The 23,985-nt window shown below is 37.6% G+C and overlaps 1 protein-coding gene across 5 annotated transcripts; it reads left to right on the top strand.

Moving 5' to 3' along the window:
• The first annotated feature begins 1,961 nt into the window (after positions 1–1,961).
• On the top strand, positions 1,962–23,346 carry rxrgb (retinoid X receptor, gamma b). 5 transcript variants are annotated; one of them, XM_066692257.1, is made up of 10 exons: positions 1,962–2,102; positions 15,634–15,879; positions 17,876–18,023; positions 18,361–18,540; positions 19,753–19,913; positions 20,158–20,287; positions 20,560–20,692; positions 20,943–21,034; positions 22,240–22,345; positions 22,936–23,346. In XM_066692257.1, the coding sequence occupies exons 1-10, from the start codon at positions 2,082–2,084 to the stop codon at positions 23,081–23,083; spliced, it is 1,365 nt and encodes a 454-aa protein (XP_066548354.1). In that variant the 5' UTR covers positions 1,962–2,081; the 3' UTR covers positions 23,084–23,346. The 5 variants fall into 5 exon arrangements, with proteins under 5 accessions (XP_066548354.1, XP_066548353.1, XP_066548351.1 ...); XM_066692256.1 differs by having other exon boundaries at positions 15,620–15,879; XM_066692254.1 differs by lacking the exon at positions 1,962–2,102 and adding an exon at positions 6,910–7,020 and having other exon boundaries at positions 15,620–15,879.
• The last annotated feature ends 639 nt before the right edge of the window (positions 23,347–23,985 follow it).

The raw sequence follows: 23,985 nt of genomic DNA, 5'->3' as shown, positions 1-23,985 counted from the left end.
GTATAAGACATATAAGAATATTTGTTTTAAAGCTATACTATTATTTCTTAAAAGATATTGTTTATATTATTGAAGATTTTTTTGGTATGATTGAATATGTTTTTATAAGCTTTGGATGTGACAAAATTGTAGGTATTCTTATTTTTTTTTTAAATGTGCTTCTTTGCTAGCCCACATCAAAAGCGAATGTTTACTTCGGATATGATTTAATTCGGCTATCTAAAACAATTGACATTTTTCACATTTTTCAAAAGAGCAGCTATAATAAAGATCATGTTACCCACAATCCGTAAGAGACAAAAAGGACGAGAGAAAAAACATAACAAGGTTTATGTCCTATACCATGTGCCTCCATTAGAGAGATAAAAAGAGGAGATTGATAAATGGTCATTTTAGTCCTTTTCTTTGACTTTCATGAATTTACATTATCTAATGGGGGGCAGAAATGAAAAGCCCTGATTAGTGTGGAATGAGTTGGAAAAAAAGCTATTCATCTTTGTTAGCATCCTCCTGTGTTCTTTTATGGCCCGGTTTTAACAAGGGTGGGAGCCTGGATGCCTTTCCCATTAGATTGAAGAGCAGGGAGACTGACAGAGTGGTCATCCCCAACACTAACAGAGTGTCTCCCGAAACAGAGTTCAAGATTGTGAATGCTGGTGACTCCTGTTTAACCTTCTGAGGTACTGAGAGCTCACCCTTAAATGACCCCTCACTCCGAGGAAAGATCTGGGGGGATTCCAGGGGGTCTCCAGACCTACAATGGGAATGTAACACGTAAACACAAAGAATTGGGGTAATTGGTTTGAAAATCTTTCCCATAGACACCTATATAGTGTTATTTTTAAACAGAGTTGGGCAATATTTTCCACACTTTGAGAATGGTTATACTATTCTTTTAGTAAACAAAAGTACCCTTTATTTTATGTTTGTATTTTTGGGGGGTTATCAACTCAAATTCCTAGATGAAACCCAAACTGTTATTTTAAAGAATATGACATAGACATTTAGATTTTTAAAACACACTTTTAATGTCAAAGTCTGTAAACACCTATATATATATATATATATATATATATATATATATATATATATATATATATCTACTCATACAGTTCATACACTGACTTTTGAGGCAGGCCATCAATATATTGGTGCATCACTGCATTTGTACAGAAATGCTGAGACGTTTTGTTTTTATTTGATCATTACACAATTTCCATTATATATGACTGCCAAATTTTCTAAATTCAAATGAGCAATTGTTATAACTCAATGGGCCGTATTCTATGTTTTGTATTCCCATAGAAATAATAATACAATTGCGTGCATAGGTTATTTTTTTGGTAAGAAAACAAAACAATGGTTTGCGACAGTGTGGGTAGGGAATTGGGGATAATTTGAGCAGATATCACTAAAGGTTGTATTTCAAGGGACTGAAATCATATGAATCAAAATTGTGCATAAGCTAACGAGACCAGTAGTTCTCAGCCCTGGACCCGGAGAACCCCCTACCCTGCTGGTTTTTGATCCAATTACTTAATTGACTTTTTAATGTGAGTATCTGATCTGAGTTGGCTCCTTAATAAGATCATAAGTTCCTACAATTTGATACTTAAACCCCCTTCAGGCTCTGATTTAGGGAATTATTAGTTACATTAAAGATTAAATTAAGTAATTGAGAGCTCAGTTGGACCCCCAGGACCAGGGTTGGGAAGCACTGATCTAGACCAAATGTAATCACAGATAAGTGACCTGTTAAAGGGGAAAAAAAAGGCAAGGTAGCAACAAATCAGGCGTTCTTCCACAGAGGACAAATCAAACCAAAAATAATAATGCACAATTTGTTGTTTTCACCCTCTTATGAAATGTGCAAACCACCACAAGAACGCAGAGTGAGTGTGTCATTGGGAGAAGCGCCTCTCTCGCCACCCCCTTGGCGGGGCCCCAGTGGGTGCCAGTGTGCCGCAGCAGCAGTGCGAGCTCAGTCGGGCCGGGAGAGGAATTCAGAGGGAGATGCTGCTGTCTGCGGCTGCAACAACCCCGAGCAAAACACACCAATAACTCACACACTATGGATAATAATGACGCCTTTCTGCACCTCAGTAAGTGTTTCCTCCAGTTTAAACAGCAGCGCGATTTCTTGCGCGGACTGTTGCACTAGTTGAGTGTGTCGCTGTGTCCCATGCCCGGGCTGCATGGCGCATTTTCTTTTTATTTTGCGCTTAGTAACGTTAAGCAAAATGAATTCCTGCAGCGGACTTTAGACGTGATATCAATCCAGGGCCCGGGTTATCTGTTTAGTTTGCACTTGTCTTGCAGTAAGGTTTATTGACAAGAAGGCTGTGCCAGTGTAAAAAGTCAGGTGATGGCAATTCTCCCTCTCAGACAGGGTCAGGGGTTGGCACTTTAATTGCTCTTATGTAATTTATGGCCTTTCTAGCCCGTCTCTTACTAAACTCTTTGCAGCTGAACCGCTATTTATTAGTCTGGGATGGTGCAGAAGACATCAAGTACTTGTAAGAGGAACTGGGACTTCTGGCTATAGCTCATGGGACATCCTCTGGAAGTGTCTCTGAACAGGACCTACTTCAAGGCTTTGCGTATATGTGAACAACTTCTGTACATGTTAACAGGTTTATGGTTCATACTAGATATTTGCTTCATGTTAGTGTAATATAGTATAGTTAGTATATGCATTTAATGTACATGAGTAAAGCGCATGTGTTCATCAGCAGCGTACTTGTGGAATTGAATGCCACATTACTTGGGATGCATTAATTGAGTCATGATGGGGTTAAAACTTGCATAACTTAAATTAATCTATCTATCTATATATCTAGCTGTCCTTCTACCTTTTTAGGCAAGTCAAAAATGGCATAGAGATGATATTTTATTGGTCAGAGACTTACAATATATATTGCAGATTCCAGCCTTGAACCATACACATGATTTCAAAATGAATCTGAATGGAAAAAGAAATGTGTCTGATCCCATCTATGCAATAGAACAGGCTATGGTGTCTGAATGTGGTGTTTCCATAGATACTGCATTGTTGCCCTCCAGATATTTCAACATTGTTGCACACCATGCAGGTTGATTTTAGTTAAGTGTTTCAAAACAAGATGGAAACATAAACCCTCTAGGTACATGGCCCAGTCAATAACTTTGTCTGACTCCCATCAAGCTTAGACAAAAATCTGACAACTCATCCCAAACATTGTGTATTTCCAAAGTGCATTAGAGAAACTATATTTATTTATCATATTTATTGTGGTTGAATAAATAGGGATTTATTCAGAAAATCTTGTATTTTTAAATTAATGTGGTCAACTAAGAGCAGCCGAGTGTAATGGACTTTTACATAATAAAAAATATAGGTTGTGTATTTATCATAGGTAAATGTATTTATTGTGCTCTATTGCGACCAGTAAAATACAAAATAAATCCTAGTTTTACTTTTAAATGTATTTTAAGGTTTGTAACACAAAATGACAATCCAATTGGCACACATCAAATCTATAAACAAACATTTAAATAGATAGAGGTTCAGCCCTCTAACATTTATTTTTATTTCTAATTATGTTTAATTCTAAATTCTGCCTCTTGATCTCATTCCCAAAGGTCATCATATATTTGACCTTCAGGCTAAATCTGCATTTATTTATTTTTACAGTGCTGCATAAACTAGACAGAACTGTTTTTGTGGGATTCATTTGTTGTGCTGACCTGAAATTTGTTTGATGCTGTGGACTTTGGCATCTAGTGTCAATAATTTCCTTGTTTGAAGATCCAAGAGTTCTTGCTATGCCGCAGTACAGCAGAGTACAGTGGATTTGTTGTTTTAAACCTTGGTCTCTGATAATAGTAGCTGATATTATCCAAACGCATTGCATCTGGTTGGACAGTTCTGTTATTTTAGTGTTCTGTAGTGCACTAATATAATTGTTTTTTGTGAAGAAATTGCAGGTTTATAACAGTTGAGTAGAGCTGCAGTTTAAGAGTCACAGGAATTTGAGAAGGCAGTTTTGAGAATTAAAAGGAATTAATGGGATTTTGAGAAACATTAGTAAACTTTGTTCACAGTACAATTAGGACTATATGTTGCTTGCTTAATGTTTTAATTGCTAATGATGAAAACCTGCCTTACTAAACGTTACTTACTAATAACATGATTGCAAATTTATTTGACTGATTTCAAAGTATTGACTGTTTTTCTGGTTAAATATACAGAATGTTACATTGTTTTTGTAAAACTGACTACACTAATGTGAATATTTCTTGGTATTCTTTCACAATGATGTAACAATCACATCTGTATAAAGAAACATTTTCCTTCTAATTCCGTGTAACAAGTTTCGTAATACATGAAAATAACTTACTCATACCAGTCAACCAGACGCCCTTCCTTAAAAAACAAAATAAATAAAAAGTCCAGTCTATGTTAAGAGATTAAAGAGAATTTGCTCTAGTGTATTCAGTAAATTATTGTTTTACACTGAATGTGTGTTATCACATTTCAAAGAATTTAACCGCCCAGTTTTCTCTTAAATTAATCATTGTACCACTGCCAGCTTTGGTCTTGTGTAAATTACAAAACAGTCAGCATTACAATTCAGAAATCTGCAAAACATACAAAAGAACCCAAAACACTAAGAAAATACGACTAAATCCTCATTACTTTCCATACTTTTTGTGTTCTAACAAAATTGTAAATCTAAATTGTAGAGTTCAGATATCGTCTATATAGAGGGGCAAGTTTAGAAAATGTAGAGGCCTAATACCCAGTTATATTCGTTGTGGAAATGGACACCATCTTAATATACCTCTCCCCTCCCCCAATTCATAATAAATTATATCACTTTGATGTCTATTTTAAGGTTTCCAAAAGCCTTCTTGGCATGCTTGTGCCATCACGCAGTCCGTGAAGTTTTCTAATGTCAGGAATAGCCTTGAGGCTGACTGATATCACTAAATTAATTGTATTATATTAATTTAATTATGCACTGAACATGGGCATCTACTGTCATGCAGTTTGCGGTTTTATATTTATTGGTATTACATTATTGAAAATATAAATGTATAATTTTCTGTCCTTAGGATTGAAAGTGAAAATGAAAATAAATTAAATGTCAGGTGATATATGGTAACAAAATCTTTCTTATTTTAAGAAACAAAACTACAGATGTTCATATTCTTACAATTAACTGAAACACAATAGTAAATTTTGATGTCGAGGGTGGGTCAAAGTTTGGATACACTAGGTAAGATGGTAAAGCACACTGCCAGAGAAGATTTAATTTAAGTGGAATCCCTTTGTTAGAAACACTGATTTAATTAATTTAAATAAAAAATCTACAAGGAAAACATGCTTTAAACCTTATATCAGATTGAAAGTCTTTTGAATGTAGTCCAAGTTAGTCCTGTTACATTAGTCCTGTAGTGAGTACTTAAAAGGGTAAAGTGATCAACAGGGCTCTCACTGCTTTGAGATGTAATCATGAAAAACACAGATAATACTACTGTCTTTGAAACCTGATCTTGTGTATCACTGACAATTGTTTAATGATGTGCTTTAATAGGATATACAAAGCCTGCGTTGTCTCTTTGGGTATGCAAATTTCTCTTTGTATCCAGAGTGTGTAAAGGGACTTAAGGAGCTCACATTGCACTTTTAATGCACTTTTGTAGCTTAATGTGATTTGCCTTTTCTTGTGCGAACACAGACATTACACCTTGTGCGTTATCAGCTGGACTGATTCAGACGGACCCCTTTGCAGGAAGAAGGAATGAACATCTTAGTGTTTTTCAGTCAGGCTTGTTTCAGACAGGCAGTCAACAAGCTAACCTGAGGGAGACAAAATATATAAATGTCAGACTAAATACATTTATGTAAATTAAATATGTTAACCTTGTTTGCTAGAGTCCTCATGCATGCTCTTACACGGTGGAAAGCCATTAGTAGCTTTGAAGCGATTTTTTAAGGAAATCCTGACATGTGTTTTCTATAGCAAGTAGAAGAGACAGTAACATAAGATGTAATTGAGTTCAAATCTTTGTATAATAGTCTGTGGAATCAAACCACTGAAGTAATAATATATATTGGGTCTTTAGTTATTGTGGTTTGTATAGCATTGTGGCGATACAAAATTCCCACTACACTTTCTTAAAATAAAATCACATTGTATTTTGTCCTTTCAGTTCTTTCTATTTTGTGTCATATTTTTCAGTAGAGAAATGGCTAGAACTGTGTGTGCGCAATCATTAGATAGCATTCAGCAGACAACATGCACTGAAGTTCAGAGCAACTGTGCCAGCTGAAAAATGTGCAACAACTCGGTCCTCTAATGAGCACTTTATCTGCCCCAGTTACAGCAGACACAGCTACAGACCTACTGGGAATATTCAGAAACAAGCAAAGCCGTCATCTTGTCTTGTTTTGTTTTTCGTGTGTCAGTCAAATTTTTCCTCTCAAAAAGTGGAGAAAGCAAAAGTATCATACTTTAACACTTGAGTAATAGACACTTTATACAGAAATAGAGAGATAAGAATGAGATTTGGCATCACCTCAAAATCATAATTGTAGCTGCACATTTTGTGATTTGCTCCCAGTCTTAATATGATACCTTCATATTTCATTTTGGTGGCCAAGTCCGCTAATAATCTGTGTTTTGCCAGCGTTAAATCATTGGAAGAGAACGGTAGACTGATTTAGCTTCTGAAACATATGCTGTTAAAACAACAGGTGCTCCTGACCAGATAGTTTTACTGACACCATGAGCCTGATAAAAAATAATCTGATCCGCGGTAATAAACGGTTCCTCTTGGACTGATCTGCAGATAATCTCTGTAATCCAGCAACAGCACAGTCTTTTCTCCGTCCATCCGTGTTCAAGCACTTCTGTGTCCAGTGTCTGGTTTGACAGCTCTGTCCACTGCATGTGCTGGGGCACCCCACCATGTGGCACCCGCTCTGCTCACCTCCTGGTGACAAACACACTGGAGCTGCTGCTTATGTGCACTGTAAGTACCCAGAGTTAGTGATCAGTTAACTGCAGGGTAACTAGAAAAACAAATAAACAGTCATATTTGAGGCACCTAGTTGTGTATCGACCAGAGCTTCTTATTTACTTTATTAATGCTTGGCTCTTTATTGTCGCAACAGTTTTTGATTTCTTCGTTGTATCGTTTTATGCTGATTCAGGAAGATGCAACAAAACAGCCTTTACAGCTTTGGAATGTATCACTAGTGCAATTGTGTACTTTTTCCTAAAACAATGAGTTTGCTTACAGATATCTCTAAATCATATGTGTCCATTTAAATGTTACATTCCCTGAAGATGAAAACTTCTGATCCCGAACAGAACATTAAGGCATAATTTACTTTGATTATCTTTACTATATATCTCTAATATATTTTAATTTATTATTTATTATTTGAAACATAGATTCATGGAAGTCATTGACGGTCATTACATTTATTTAGAATACATTTTTTGGAATAGAGAAATGCTGTACTTTCTCCCACCTTTCTGCTATCTTTCTCTGGATATAAACATATTTTTTAACAGAAAGGCATCTCTGGTGTCCACAGTATCTTGAAAGCCCCAGGTCTCACAAAATCACATCATTGGTTTGCGTGTATGCATTCAGAATTAATTTTATTTCGGAAATCAGTCCTTTTCTAAATATTGGAAAAATATGTTATTTATATACTGTCCGCGGGAGTGGTTGAAAGCTGTACTGCAATAAAAGAAGAAATATATATTTGGAGATTTGTATTAATACAGATTTAAAACATCTCTCTGAATACATCCGTCTAAATCTGTTTTTGCTTATTAACATGCTATTTGTTTTTTTTGTGGAGAAATGTCACGTTAGAGTAAAATGTTTGATGGAAGTGGAATGCTGAGGTTCTCTTTCAGAAGCCAGCGCAGAAGAAATGTTCTGTTGTTGATTTTGTGTAAATCATTACAGAATGATTAATCAGTTCAAAGGAAACATTCTACTATCTCTTTACATTTAATTGATGCCCTTGTGTAGTATACTCATTCAGCCCATGTAACATTTTATGTAAGAATTATTTTGTAGTCTGAGGGTCTGTTTGATATGTTTGATATGTAGGTTTCAATCTCTGTCCAGTTTTGCAAGGGTGAGGCAATTGCACAATGTATACATTTGTAATGGAACAATGCCTGCATAAAGCATACGCTCTGAACTGAATTATCAATTACTGCCAAAGAAACGCTTTCAGTGTGATGTGTCTGGCCCCTGATAGCCAATTAATGTGAATTGTTTCTTCCTCCCAGTAATTAAAAAGTAAATGAATGGGTTCCTTTTTTAAAGTAATATACTGCTTACAATGAAACGGCGCTGTTCTGGCAGGATCCCAAAACAAAGAACTCCCCATTGGGCTTCGTTCTGATAAATGCTGGCAGTGAATGTAATTATAGATATCAGTGACAGAGGGCTCAGGTGAAACCTAACTGTTGGGTTAATCTCTTCCTATTGCATCAGTCCCCCCTCGGTGCTCCATAACTAGGTCTACTGTATCTAAGATAAAACATCGTCCTTGTCCTTTTTTTTTTTTATATAATGCTGCTTTGTGGGTCTGGAAAAGGCCCTTTTCTGAGAAATAGGTTTATTTGTATTTACTCACACAGAAGTCTGTTCACATTTGTACAGTTGTGCTGTTGAGATAAACTTTGTCTTCGGCACACTTAACTCATGTAAAATATCCATGTACCTTCTTTCCTCTCCTAATCTCCTCTAAGTTCACCATGCCAGTAAGATACTAAGGCAGTTTGATACTAACTAAGGCACTTTTTGTAGTGTAATATGTAGAACCCCCACGACATATTTTTCCATGCCTAATTAAAGCAAGGCCTAACATAATTGATTCTCTTATATTATAATACAGCAAACTGTGCTCTAATAAGCTGTTTGGTGTCTAAAATGATATATGAACTGTCAACGATCTTTTAAACAAACAATATCAGTGTTTCCCCAAGAAATTTGCATAGACAGGGTGGTCCGTTACCAAATTGTTGGCGGGGTGGGGGGGCAGCTCACGACTGGTTGTCTTAGTCTTTGCCTCCTAATTTCCATCATCTTGTTTAAATAATTGCATAAAATAAATAAATAACATACTTTTAAGGCACTGTGAAACAAATGTATTCTTGCATACATTCTTTCTTTATAATATTGATGTGGTGAGTGTTTGATGCGACTGTATATCAACAAGTGTGTTGCTGTTCGCCAACATTCATCACAAAGGAGTCTGTATTACTATATCACTATACTTATATATTACTACTATACACTATGTTACTACAGTTTTGTGTTTTTTCAACTTCAACTGCTATTGATTTGAATATAAACAAAAAGCTGCAGTCACACCTTTAACAAAAATGATGAAACATTGTCTGGTACATTGTCTGGTGGAATCCTGTCACTGGCATGCTGTGGTCTCCAGACATGGTGTTGTCAGAGAGGTTGAAATATAATATTCAATAGATAAACAAACAAAAAGCAGACATATTATACAGAATAATAATCATAATCATAATCTGTCATGTGACCAAGCATTACCAGGGACAAAGGTGTCCTGTCATTGGGTTAGTGGTCAAGTATTCTCACTCATTGGCACAGCAGTGGATGCCAGTGGATGCTATAAAGTGACATCACTTAGTCACTGGGGCATCTTATGTTATGCAGTTGCAGCATAGTGCTGCTTCAGAATGGAATATTATGTTTCCTCATTGATAATAGCTGCTGTCAGCTGTTGTTCATTTTCTGCCTGATTTGTGTTACGGGTTTCAAGTCCTTTTAAATAACAGTTCTAGTTGAAAGCCTTTATGTTGCTATGAAATGTCTTAACTTTTTTTTTTTTACATTAAACATGTGTGACTGCCCAATATGTAAAATTCTGCATGGCTGAATGTAGTGTCTGTGTTGCGTATACAGCCTGCAAAGCTAATTGGATTGGCAGAGCACAGTCGCTCCCATGCTACAGCAACCGTTCAAACCTGAGGCAGGGTACCTGGGAAAAAAGAGCATCATCACGTTTGAAATTAATATAGTTGAGGTTTTTAGATCTTAAAAGAACTGTGTATTTCTAAACATTGCCTATAACATAAAAGGCATACCGAATTATCAAACCTCAAAACTGGAATTTGTAGCACATTACATTCATATTTTGTCAGTGTTTAAATGTTGTCCTTTGGTACAAAGTGCTTTTTTGGTTGAAAGAAAGAGGGTTCTGTTTGCACAACTGCCCTGAAATTCGATGCTGTTATATAAAAATGTAAAGAGCATTTTTTTTGTTTGTCGTTTTTGATATAATGTTCAGTATGAAATATTTGGCCGGAGCAGCAAAAAGCAGTGTTTCACGTCACTGATCTAATGGGAATGTCATTTCTGCCAATATGATCTCCTTCATGGCTGTCCACCAGCGGGCTGCTTCTCTACCTGTAGGACGGCTCGCTCAGGCAGAAACACACAGCCATTCTCTCATCGATCGGCAATATTGACCTTTTGTAACAGATTGCATTTCAAAGAATGGGATGAAGGCTTTTTGACAGCAGCATCCAGAAAGTTTGGAGTGCAAGGTTTTAACATACTATTATTTTGTAGAGCTACAATAATGTATTATTATTTATTAGAAAGCAACCTTTGCTGAACACTCTCATTTGAACTTCAAAGATATTTATATTTTTAATTGTTGAAGAAACATTTTATTTGACGGAAAGATAAAACACATGCTCTTAATGTAAAGAAATACACAACAAAAATCTGCCCAGCAACAGGAAACATGATGTGGAGAAAAGAGCTTGGTTTGGTATTTTTAGGAGTCGGGACCTGAGTTTCCAGACACACATGCCAGGTGACATTGTTACATGTTGTGTCAGTCTTAGTGTACATGTTGCTGGAAATAAGACAGTTCTAAGACAGCAGTGTTTGTACAATGATATTGAAATGAAGGCATCCTATTATTCAGTTTCACTGCAGCAGGCCATGGAATAAAGCTTGCTTTCAGGGAAATTAAATTAAACTGAGGGTCCTTTTCAGAGTTATAATTGAAATGATAATTATAATCGAAAGGAATCTGTCACGGCACATTTACTGTAATACTGTAACAACACACAACAGCAATGCAATCTAGAGCTAATTTGTGTATGACTTGATGGATTGTGTTGAAGGAATGCCCTATCTTCCTTTTCATGTTAAAGGTGAAGAGGTATTCGAAAACTGAATTTTGTCCAGTGATATTTTGAGTTTTCTGTTACTTTATAGTCTGGAGGGAAGTCAGTTAATTCTGGGATCTAAAGTGTTACTGTAGTGGAGGTGCACAATTTGGTTTTATTGATGTATAATCTGAATTAGTCCACTTAACAAAATAACAAGACATAGTGTGTAGGTTTGCAATTTTTTTGATTAGTATGTGAGTGGTATTCATTTTTGTGTTTCTAATAATTAGTGTAGAGTTACTGAAAAAAATGTGGTGATGTAATGTTAGCAGTTTGTCCAAGAGATTAAAGGACTGTGTTTAATCAGGTTCCTTTTAATGTCTTCAGTCAGGGGGACTTAAGGAGGGAGGCTGTGTTTGACTAGGAAAATGTCTGCCCCATTCTGGACAGCTGGGCTTCTGCTAGATAAACTGGTTGGAGATACTTACGAAGGGATAAGAGGATTTAGTGCCACAATTGATCACACATCAACCTCATTTAGAAATAAATGAATGTATTCTTAGGGGAGATTGGAAGGGGGGAGGGAGGATATTTAGTGTTGGGGAGGGGGGTGTATTAAAGTGTTTAATCTATCTAATGTATCCTGTATTTTCAGTGAATTAATTGCATTTGATGATGTTTAGCATTTTTTCATATGCACAGCAAGACTGCCATATTCATTTAATTGTCATAATCATGATGATATTTTAAGAGACGGGATTGTATAATAATGAAGAACAACAAATGGCTATTAGGGGAGATGCTTTGATACATTTTTTAAAAGTCAGAAAGATTATGTAAGAAACTGATTAAAATGAAGCATACAAATGCAGATGCTCTCTGTAATGATCCCCTCCTGTCTTGCGGTCTTTGCCCTTATTACAGAAGGGCCTTTGTTTAGGTGCTGGCTGTTATGTAATGCTGGCTGCTCTGTAATACACAAGCTCCAAATTTCCATTATTAGTCTGACTTCTATTGCAAATGCTTGCTTTTGGTTGTATTTTCTCATTAATGTTGATATGATTGCCTTAGGACTTGATAGAATAAGCATGTTTCTGACCTTTGAGTCAGGCCTGAAGTGGTCAAAGGTCTTTGCACATTGGTAGTGTTTGGAAATCAAGGTTGTCTCTCAGACACAACTAATAGTCAGACAGACTATTTTGCAGTACTCGAAACATTGTCTTGCTTCCAAGGCATTAAGTTAATAATAACTTAAGCTGCCACCTTGCCAACTGGAAGAATAGCCTCATTCTTATGCTGTTCCATGATACAAGTGAAACAGTTTAATAATTGGCTCAGAAAAAGTAAAGCTTATGATTTCAATGTTTTGAAGTGTTTATGGAAAATTTCTACATTTTGTGTGAAATCAGACTGCTCCAAGGATAAGAGTGTCTGAAGATGGCTCAGTGTGCCATTTCATTTTTTAACTGCACTGAATTTTGTCAATTTCTGGGAAGATGTCAAATATAATTTTGATTGTGCTTAAAACAAATGTATTTGACTTTTACAAATCAGTCCTCTGATCAGAGGACTATTTGTTTTGCATGCAATTATATTAATACGTAATATTTTCTGATTTATATTAACATTTGTTTCTAGAAAGAATTGTATTTATGCAGCCTACCCTCTATGGTCTCAAACTGACTTCATACTATATTTTAACATTTTTCTGAAATTTAAAATTACTACCTAAGATTTGGGTCTGAATCCACATCATTTGATTTTGTTGGATCTAGCACATATTCCAATGCATAATACAATTGATCCCAGTCTCCATCACAAATGTCACTTCATTGCAGTCCACTTAGGCTGTGAGTCCTATATTTCCAGGTTGTAGATTCTTCTGAACTTTCACATACAAGGGATGGGGTCAAATCCCAGGCCTCAGACAATAGCAGGATACCGGTATTGGATGATAGTTCATGGTCTGGCCTCTATCTGTGAGAAATGTAGTTGACCTTTCATAACCAGCGATGCTTGGCAGGATTCAGTATGCATGGTTTATGACAGCAGTGTTAAAAAACTGTTGTGTGTTACCATTGTTGGATCCTTATTATAGGGGCTGCTTTATCCCAGTGATAACATCTGGATAGATATTTTACAATACAATTTGAACATTTATAAAGATAGCAATGCCAATAATACATCAAATTAATCTCAAAATAGTTTAATTTAAAAATATATTAATTGCAACAAAGATATTATATCTATTTTTTGAGATTAAGGGCTGGATTAACTCAAAACATTGACCCACCCGCTAATAGCAAACTACAAAGCTGTACATCATAGCGGTTACATTTCTGATTAGAAGAAAGAGGCATCTTACTAAAAATGATGCCGCAACTGAGTACAGTTTTGTAGTTCTCTGTTAGCGAGTGAGTCAAAGTTTTGATTTAATCTGGCCCTAAATTTGTTTTGACACCTCCATGAACTCTCCTCCATCACAGCACTTCCATCAACCCCTCCAGGTCCCTGCCCTCACCGATGAGCACGCTGGGCTCCCTTATCAATGGATTATCTTCCCCTTTTCAGTCATAACGTGGCAATACTGTGTTTTCTAAAGATAAATTATATTTTCACTGGGGTTCAATTACAACACATTTGAATTGGGAAAAGTCACATAGCTAAACACCTAGGTTGTGTCAATCTGGTTGACAAAAAAAACAAAAAACAGCTTTTGGCTGCCTACAAGAAATCAAGAGCCATTAAGATATCATCACACCTTGATTTCAGCTTGAAGGCAAACTGCTTAGTTAAATATATATATAATAAAACTTGTAATTAAAGTAGACAACCTTTCAGAAAATGTGCAATAATTTTCGGCTCAAGTGAAGAAGAGGCATTTGAACATGACATTTGGTGGTAGGCAGCAACAGCACGATGACTAGACCTTGCTGTGGGCTCCCGGGCTGCTGTGTCACCCGTGTGGGGTGTGTGTGTGCGGTGTTTGGCCAGAAGCGGTTACACATGGCAGCAGCGAGTCTATCTGCAAGCTCTGTCACAGCACAATATTGCTAAACCCTCAAAACAGCTGCCACGCGCAACAGACAGGAAGATCTGCTCGTACAGGAAGACTGTCTGTCTGCTTGTGTTTCGGGCGAGGAAAATCTTTCAAGAAAATCTGGGTCTCTTCCCTGTAGAAATGTAAAACTCAGGATCTGTATCAATAAGAAATGAGAGGCAAAGAGTGCTAGAAAACGTGACCAGGGCTAAACATGTACGGGAATTACCACCACGTAATGATGCTTCCAAAGTGCTTTGATAGTAAGTACAACCAGATTACTGCTGCTTTTAAAATATATACATATTTTAAATTGTATTATCTAAGGGCATAACAGAAAAACATAATATAACTAAGAGAGCATAAGACTGAAATAAGCCTAATTACTTAAAGCTTGATAGAACTTAAGCCTAATTAACTTAAGCTTATGTTCATGTTTTTGTCAAGAACACACTGCTGAATGTTTGAGGGTGCATGCATGAGTTTGTCTGTTTATATTTATATTTCAAGTATGTAGTTATTAATATACTATCCATCCATTATATTCAAATATTAAACTGTTCAAAACACAATTTTCGGTCATTTATGATGTGATTGGTTTTGATAGAACATGCTGCTTAAAACATCATAGTAATTGAATTAGTTGATGTATTTATCTTTCTGACACATTAGATAACAATGGCTTAGTTGATCTATTACACCTTGAGCTCATATACATATCTACAAAACCAGATCAAATTAAAGACAGCCTCCTGGTTGATAGTTTCATATTAGAGAGATCTTTCAGTTTTGAACATTGCCTATTGTACATTTTCAGCAGTTGAAAGTTGGCATGGTTGTTTTCAGGTGCAAACATTGATATATTATTTTGACTCTCTTGCCTATTTTTTATACGTTTTTTTCCTTAGTTTAACAAGCAGAAATTGGTCAACAAGAGTCAACCCTTTCCAAATCTAGACCTTTTTTTTGTAATGTGAGAGAGGTTTGAACAGTACTGATGACTGAACATCACAGGATGCAAATGCCATGTCACATTACCTCAGTGACTGACAGATTCTCTAAATATGTTTGCCCATTTAAATGTCACACTGTCATTTATGTTCTCAGAAAAAAAAAATCTAGAGAGATGAGCAGACCTTGCCTAACAAACACTGAGGAATATCTGTATACTGGAAATAACTGATACCATTTTACAAGTTAGCCAACCATGGCATTTTACACTACAGGTATATGGTAAACTAATTGAGTTATTAAAATGATTAAATTTGGGCCAAATCATTTTTTTTTTAACAGAATCAAAACGTATGGGAAATATGAAGTGTGAACCAGCAGGGAAATGTAGCTCCTTATTTTTTTCTTCTTCTGAAACGAAAATGTTTTGTTCTGATTGCAGACTCTTCTGTGCAGGTAAACCACACCTCCATGAACTCTCCTCCATCACAGCCTGCGATGAACTCCATGGTAGGACACCCGTCAGTGATCAGCGCTTCCATCAACCCCTCCAGGTCCCTGCCCTCACCGATGAGCACGCTGGGCTCCCCTATCAATGGATTAGCTTCCCCTTATTCAGTCATAACGTCATCGTTAGGGTCGCCATCGGTCTCACTGCCATCAACACCTGGAATCAACTTTGGCACGTTAAATAGTCCACAGGTGGGTGTCCTCAATTAACTAAAGCTTGCGACTGCAGGTTTTCGCCAGCTTCAGGTCCTCCTCTTCGCTGTTCCTGATTAATAGTCATTTACACAATTCCTGTTTATGATTTGCAACGATCACAAGCACAACATTTCTGATATATCCATCTTGTAAATATTCTGCTATCCAGATAGTGGGAATTGTACTGTTGTGCCTGGGTTTTTGTGTTTTTTAGATACACAAATCTAAAAATGTACTCATAGTTCTCCAAAAACATTTGAAGAGGAAGAGGTACTATTATGGGAGTTTATTCCACACAGTGTAAAAATTCACCCTTTTAATTGATATATTTAGAAGATGTCACTTCTCATTTCTAAAATGGTGGAATCCTTGCTCTGGTTAAGGGGAATTGACATTTTGTGCCTTCAGCTGGGAGCAGAACCCTTCATTTGTGTTTCCAGTAATAAGGAGTGACAGGCCGGACCTGTGGGACCACAGCTCTCCGGTTAATGGAACCAGATCTAAGTTTCTTACTCAAATATATATATCTTTCTTTTTTCTGTTAATAACACATTTCTAAGTGAACTCTATATCCACTCCAGATATTTTATATGCGGCTGTCACATAAATACAGTCCATTTATTATTATTATTATTATTGGATTATTTACTAAATATAAAATGTACCATAGTCTGATTCCTCATTTGAGCGGGGTTGATTTGTGTAAACCTCATTGACTCACTGCTTGTGAATTGGGTGATGTTCATTTAATGGTGACAGCGTTTGTCCCCCAGTTCTTGCCTGAAGGATTTCACTTCCTTGTATTAATTCTTACTTCAGTAAAAAGACTAGATGGGAAAGGCATGACTGTCTGATCGAGCACACAGCTGGTATTGAATCAATTCAAATATCACTGAATGCTCATCCAAGACATTAGATCATTATCTGGAGACAGATATAAGCATGCATGTCTTCTTTCAAAAGCAGGTTCTGAAGTTTCATTTGTAACCATTTTGCCTTCTGTTTCTGCCTGAGACTTTACAAGGAGCTTGGACATACTTTAAATTATAAATAAACGATATAAAGTATTCAGTAGAGCATCCATAATGTACTTCTGATATGCTTAGCATTAAATACACAGACTAAGAATATGTAGGTCAACTATGTTCATCCAAGATTACAAGATTGTGCTGCTCCCGCAGAGGAAGGCAGCCAAGGCTGGGCCGCTGTCTTGTTCATGGTGTTCTCTCTCAGTCCAGGGTACCGTGGGGGATGAACGCTCAATAGCAACACCCTTCTGTGAACACTCGAATTATGCATTTCTGCCACCAAATATGTAATATTTATTTGGTGCTTATATACTGCTTTGTATACACAAATTTAATTGTTTGTTTTTTAACAGAGTGTTCACAATTAAATGACCTGCAGTCCCACTTTGATTTCAATACAGCCTAAAATGGCTCACAGAGGCTTACAAAATGGGCCACAGCTGTTATTGTGAAGCCCCCTAAATAGCATTGAAATCTGTGGAATGCCCTACTGGCTGTAAATTATCTTTGAAAGTTACCAAACATAGATGTGAAGTATATTGGCAATGCATTGAGCGATTGACCCTCATATATCTCAATTCATGCATTTACACTAAAGCTGTTTGGGTCGAGCAGTCATTTCGCAAATCGAACTTCAGGTTAAACTGAAAATACACTGACATCTACTGGGGAAGAGTAGTACTGCATGTCCTTTATGAGACCATTGTATTTTCACACACGTACCGCATACATGAACAGCACATTTCCCTGCTCTCATATTTGGGGCATTTTTGCTGATGCAAAAATTGAAATGAAGGTGCAATACTATCAGTTATTTTCTTATTATAATATTGCTTACGACGATATGAACTATAGTGGTTATGTGACATGTTTAAAAATGTTTTGCTCATGGCCTCAAGGTGAACACTAATAAACCAGAAAATGTGTTAAATTGGCCAAATTAAAAGACTGCCTTTTTCCTTCAGATGAGCTCGATGAACAATGTGAGCAGCACCGAGGATATCAAGCCGCCTCCTGGCCTCGCTGGAATGGGAAATATAAACAGCTACCAGTCGACCAGTCCAGGATCTTTATCCAAACATATATGTGCGATTTGTGGGGATCGATCTTCAGGTAATTGTCTTGCCTCACTAATACCTGACATATACAATGTTAACTGTACTTACCCAATGGATATAGGGAGTACAAATTGATTGGATTTCTCATAAAAACAAATTGTCAATAGTTGCACCTCATAACTATTTACTGCCTGTTTCCACAAAACAAAACACCTCTGCAGAATGAGAAAGGGTGATGAACTGGTAGCAGAACTATGCCAGAGATCACAAGGAAACACTGAAGACAAAATACTTACACATACAGGCGTACAGAGAGCAACTATACAGGAAAGGAGGGGTTTCGACTTCGCTCTGACCAGCGTAACATATTCAATATCTTCACCTCTTCTCAGGCAAGCACTATGGTGTGTACAGCTGCGAAGGGTGCAAGGGTTTCTTCAAACGGACCATCCGAAAAGACCTCACCTACACATGTCGGGACAACAAGGAATGTCTCATCGACAAACGGCAGCGTAATCGGTGCCAATACTGCCGCTATCAAAAATGTTTGGCAATGGGAATGAAAAGAGAAGGTGAGTGGTGCTAAATACATACAGTAAAACTCAGATCATACAGTAAAATGGCTTATATGTGTTTGAATCAGCATGATCATCATATGAAAGTCTCCCCGATCCTTCCTCCACTTTCTGTCTGTCCACATCCGAGCAGCTATAATAAACTGAAGACCACAGCGTATTAGGGTCATTTATGCTTGGAGTCTTCTGTTTTTAATATGTTTTAAGGGAAGGTTTAACTCAGGATTCTAATCCCATCAAACCATTTGTAAATGTAATTTCCTTGTTTTCTTTCTTGCCTTGCCTAACCTAAAGTGAAATACACCGATCAGCCGTAACATTATGGCCACTGACAGGTGATTGGGAATAACACTGATAATCTCGTTATCATGGCACCTGTCAGTGGGTGGGATATATTAGGCAGCAAGTGAAATTTTTTTCCTAAAAGATGATGTGTTAGAAGCAGGAAAAATGGGCAAGCGTAAGGATCTGAGCGACTTTGACAAGGGCCAAATTGTGATGACTAGACGACTGGGTCAGAGCATCTCCAGAACTGCAGCTCTTGTGGGGTGTTCCCGGTCTGCAGTGGTCATTACCTATCAAAAGTGGTCCAAGGAAGGAAAAGCGGTGAACCGGCGACAGGGTCATGGGCGGCCAAGACTCATTGATGCACATGGGGAGCGAAGGCTGGCCTGTGTGGTCTGATCCAACAGACGAGCTACTGTAGCTCAAATTGCTGAAAAAGTGAATGCTGGTTCTGATAGAAAGGTGTCAGGACACACAGTGCAGAGCAGTTTGTTGCGTATGGGGCTGCGTTGCTGCAGACCAGTCAGGGTGCCCATGCTGACCCCTGTCCACTGCCGAAAGCGCCTACAATGGGCACGTGAGCATCAGAACTGGACCACGGAGAAATGGAAGAAGGTGGCCTGGTCTGATGAATCACGAGTTCAAGGTATTGACTTGGCCTCTCAATCCAATCGACCATCTGTGGGATGTGCTGGACAAACAAGTCCGATCCATGGAGGCCCCACCTCGCAACTTACAGGACTTAAAGGATCTGCTGCTAACGTCTTGGCGCCAGATACCACAGCACACCTTCAGAGGTCTAGTGCTGTTTTGGTGGCAAAACCTAACCAAACTAGGCAGGTGGTCAATATGTTAAGGCTGATCGGTGTATAAAACAATGCAGGCAAGAGAATGATGTCCATGCTATCTTGACTCATCTTTCAGCCGTCCAAGAGGAGAGGCAGCGGGGCAGAGAGAAGAGCGACAATGAAGTTGAGTGCACGAGCAGCTTCAACGAAGACATGCCGGTTGACAAGATCCTGGATGCCGAGCTCGCCGTCGAGCCAAAGACAGAGACCTACATGGACGCCAGTCCGGGAAACTCGGTGTGTACCTCTCGGGGTTATGACAATCCAATTCTCCTGGATGTTATGAGGATAGAACGACCAGAGGAAGATCAGTAAGATTCAGATACAGAGCCTCCTCCCAGACGAGATGCCCTTAAACCAGTTGTGATGTTTATAGTTACGGTTAGTTCTAGAAGCAAATGTATTTCTAGGCAACTTTGGTGAAAGTTATGCTAGGACTTTGTGTGTGGTTCTCATATTACTTTTTTACCCTCTCTGGCAGTCTAACGATCCGGTTACCAACATCTGCCAAGCAGCGGACAAGCAGCTGTTCACGCTAGTGGAGTGGGCAAAGAGAATCCCGCACTTCTCTGAACTACCGCTCGACGATCAGGTCATTCTGTTGCGAGCAGGTAAAACACCCTCCGCACATGCTCTCGATTAACCCTTGCTTTGAGTGTTCCTTTGTTAAACCCACTCATTACTGACAGTCTCACACAGAGAGGCTGGTTTTGTCTTCAGACCTCTCACACCCCCCTCGCAGTGCTGTTTTGGATAGCGGACGCCTTTCATGAACCTGATGTTAATGTCATGTGTAATGTCTTCTTTTTAAGGAACCAACAGTACACTTCGTATGAGCGGAGAGTACATAGTTTGACTCCTGTGTTCCCTGGGTTTGTTTTAGGCTGGAATGAATTGCTTATTGCCTCCTTTTCACATCGCTCAGTGACTGTGAAAGACGGCATCCTCCTTGCAACAGGATTACATGTCCATCGCAGCAGTGCTCACAGTGCGGGGGTGGGATCCATTTTTGATAGGTATGCTCCCCTCTGGACTATTTATTTGACCTTATTTTACCCAAAATACAACTCCAGGATGCAAATTAAACAAACTAAGGGCATCATGGAGACTGCTGGGAAGTTCACACTGTTGATACAAAATACACCACATCCTGTCTGAAATCAACTAGCAGGGTCCTTCATTCACTGAGGATATCATCCTGATTTATATTGAGTGCAGCCCACAATTTAATGTAAAAAATAAATGACTTCATTATTATTTCCACAGAGTCCTAACCGAGTTAGTGTCAAAAATGAAAGACATGCAAATGGACAAAACAGAGCTGGGCTGTCTTCGAGCCATTGTGCTTTTCAATCCAGGTAATACACATTTGATTCAATGTATACATGTGTATGTAATTTCAACAAAAAAGACAATTATTTCAGTTGTTTTTATTACAGTGCCTATAAAAAGTCTACACCCCCCTGAGCTTTTTCACATTTTTCTCTGTCAGATCCTCCGAGTCTTGTACATTTAAATTAGGATCCTTGTCCACTTATCTACACACCATACACCACACTCCCAGCGATGCCCAGCAATGGACTGGCATCCCGTCCTGGGTGTATTCCTGCGTTGGCATTCCCTATGCCTGCCGGGATCGGCTCCGGCTTCACCGCAACCCTCACCAGGATAAGCGGTTTTGAAAATGGATGGATGGATGGATGGATGAATAAGACTCTACTCTATATTTGGTGGAAACACTTTTGGCAGCAATTACAGCTGTGAGTCTGTTGGGATAGGTCTCTACCAACTTTGTACACCCAGATTTGGCAATATTAGACCATTCTTCTTTACACAAGTGTTCAAGCTCTGTCAAGTTACTTGGGAGCGTTGATGGACAGTAATCTTCAAATCATGCCACACATATTTGTGTGCCACTCGAGGACATCAACCTTAGATTTAGCCAGGGTCTTTGTAGTGCCATACACCTTCCATTCCTTAATAATCATTCAAGGCCTTTGATTTTTTTTTTACACCCATCCCCTGATATGCCTTTCAACTTTGTCCCAGAGTTATTTTGAAAGCTGCTTGGTGTTCATGCTTGTGTCTTTGCTTTGAAATGCACTACCCAGTTCTACAGGAACTACAGAATTTATCCTGAAATCATGTGAATCACTACAGTTTAACAGAGGTGGAGGCCACTTAACTTGGTGTGTGATTTTGAAAGTGATTGTTTACACCTGAGCTAATTTAGGATTGCTATTACAAGGGGGTGGACACTTATCTAACCAAGCTATTTCAGTTTTTATATATATATATATATATAGTAATGCATAATTCCAGGCTATAAGGCAACAAAATGAACATTTTTAAACGGGGCGTAGACTTTCTATAGGCACTGTAGATATTAATTATTTTGCTTTGACCAGTCTTTCTTTTATCATGATCAATCTGCACCCTAACATTTTTACAATATCTTTCAGAAGGGCATGCAAAAATATTTCAGAATCACTCTGCCAGTCTGCAGATCAACTGTAAATGTCAGGTGTATTAATATGATATGTTTGAATCCATTTTCTTGTAGATGCAAAGGGGTTGTCAAACCCACCCGATGTAGAAGGCCTAAGAGAAAAGGTTTACGCGTCACTTGAGGCATATACCAAACAGAAGTACCCTGAACAGCCTGGCAGGTACACATCAATTCCTCACACCAAATACCATTGAACTGAACCATACTGATATCCTCAGTCTTTACCCATACCCATGCTTCAAATATTAAATATCAAATATCAAAAATACTGTATTTCACACTGATATTATTATAAGGTTTAATTTGGCAAGCTCCTTTATTATTAGTATGCCTTTGTACATTGTAAACTACATTTAAAAACTCTTTACTGGACAAGATCATTGGTTCTCAACCTGCTGGAACAATAATTTCCTAAATCAGAGCCTTTTAGTTATTTTAAACAGTAGGTGATTTAAGTTAAGTATCAAATTGTATAAGGAACTTATTATCTTATTTAACAGTTACACTTATTAACTTAACAGTTACGCAATTTAAAAAGTCAAATGTAAGCAAATTATTACTTTAAGTAAGGGTTCAATTAAGCAATTGAGAGCTTGGTTGGATCAAAAAGCAGCAGGGTAGGGGTCCTTCAGGACCAGGTTTGAGAACCAGATGTCTAGGTTAACTCCTTACTGGTTTGCAGAGCTGATAATTATCACAAAACTATTGAAAAATTCAGTTTTTCAGGTTTGGTTTGTTTCTGTTTTTTAGGTTTGCCAAACTGTTGCTTCGACTGCCAGCGCTGCGCTCCATCGGGCTGAAATGCTTGGAGCACCTGTTCTTCTTCAAACTGATTGGAGACACCCCCATAGACACCTTTCTCATGGAAATGCTTGAAGCACCGCACCAAATTACATGACATCAACATGTTGTATTTGTAAATATTGTGAAGCCTATGTAATTGATATAAAGAAAAACTTGATTACGATGTAAACTACATATTTTGTATCATGTCCAAGCACAATTATTAGTGTGGAATTTGTAATGGGGTTTGAAGTACAAAAATATATAGAAATGTAAAAAAAATTGTAAATAGACAATTCCTGTTACACTTACCAGTTCAATAGTTGCCTAATCCAATATAAAATCTAATTTTATTAAATAATAAACTATAAACAGAAACCAAGTCACCAGCTGTGAATTTCTAAAATACACATTAGAATTTAGTAAACATCTGAAAAAAATACTATTTTCTTCTCTTTTTTTGCATTCTGAGGAGATTTTGTACAGTCATAAATGTGAAAGATTTTTATGATTTATGTTTTTTGTTAGCACTTCAAAGATTAACCACTAGGTGGCAGGCTAGGAAAAGCCTAAATTGCATTCGGTGCTGTATTCAAAAATGTTTTTAAATGCCAGATAAGTGGAGCATTAAGCACTATGTGTATGAAAAACTTTAATCATCAGTTGCAATGTATGTAGCTTATAATATTTTGGTCACTGTGTTCTTTTACCACCATGAATTTAAGACTATTTTAACCCCCGGGGCTGTTAACAATCTAAAATACAAACAAAAAACACTTCTGTAATTCAATTCTTACTACTTACTACCTCAGTTCCTCAGGACATCTGAAATTATTTATAATATAGCACTTTTCTCACCTATGTTTGACTTAGGCAATGTCTGTAATCAACATTACAGACACAATGGATCTAATTAACATGTGACACTTAGAAGACAATGTATAAATGTGTGCGGATGATGGGTCTGAGCATCTGAGGCCAAAATGTTTTCAATATTTGGCAGATATGTTATAAAAT

Source organism: Amia ocellicauda, chromosome 19, assembly GCF_036373705.1.
Source record: "Amia ocellicauda isolate fAmiCal2 chromosome 19, fAmiCal2.hap1, whole genome shotgun sequence".
NCBI lineage: Eukaryota > Metazoa > Chordata > Actinopteri > Amiiformes > Amiidae > Amia > Amia ocellicauda.
This window is presented reverse-complemented; position numbering and strand designations above follow the sequence as displayed.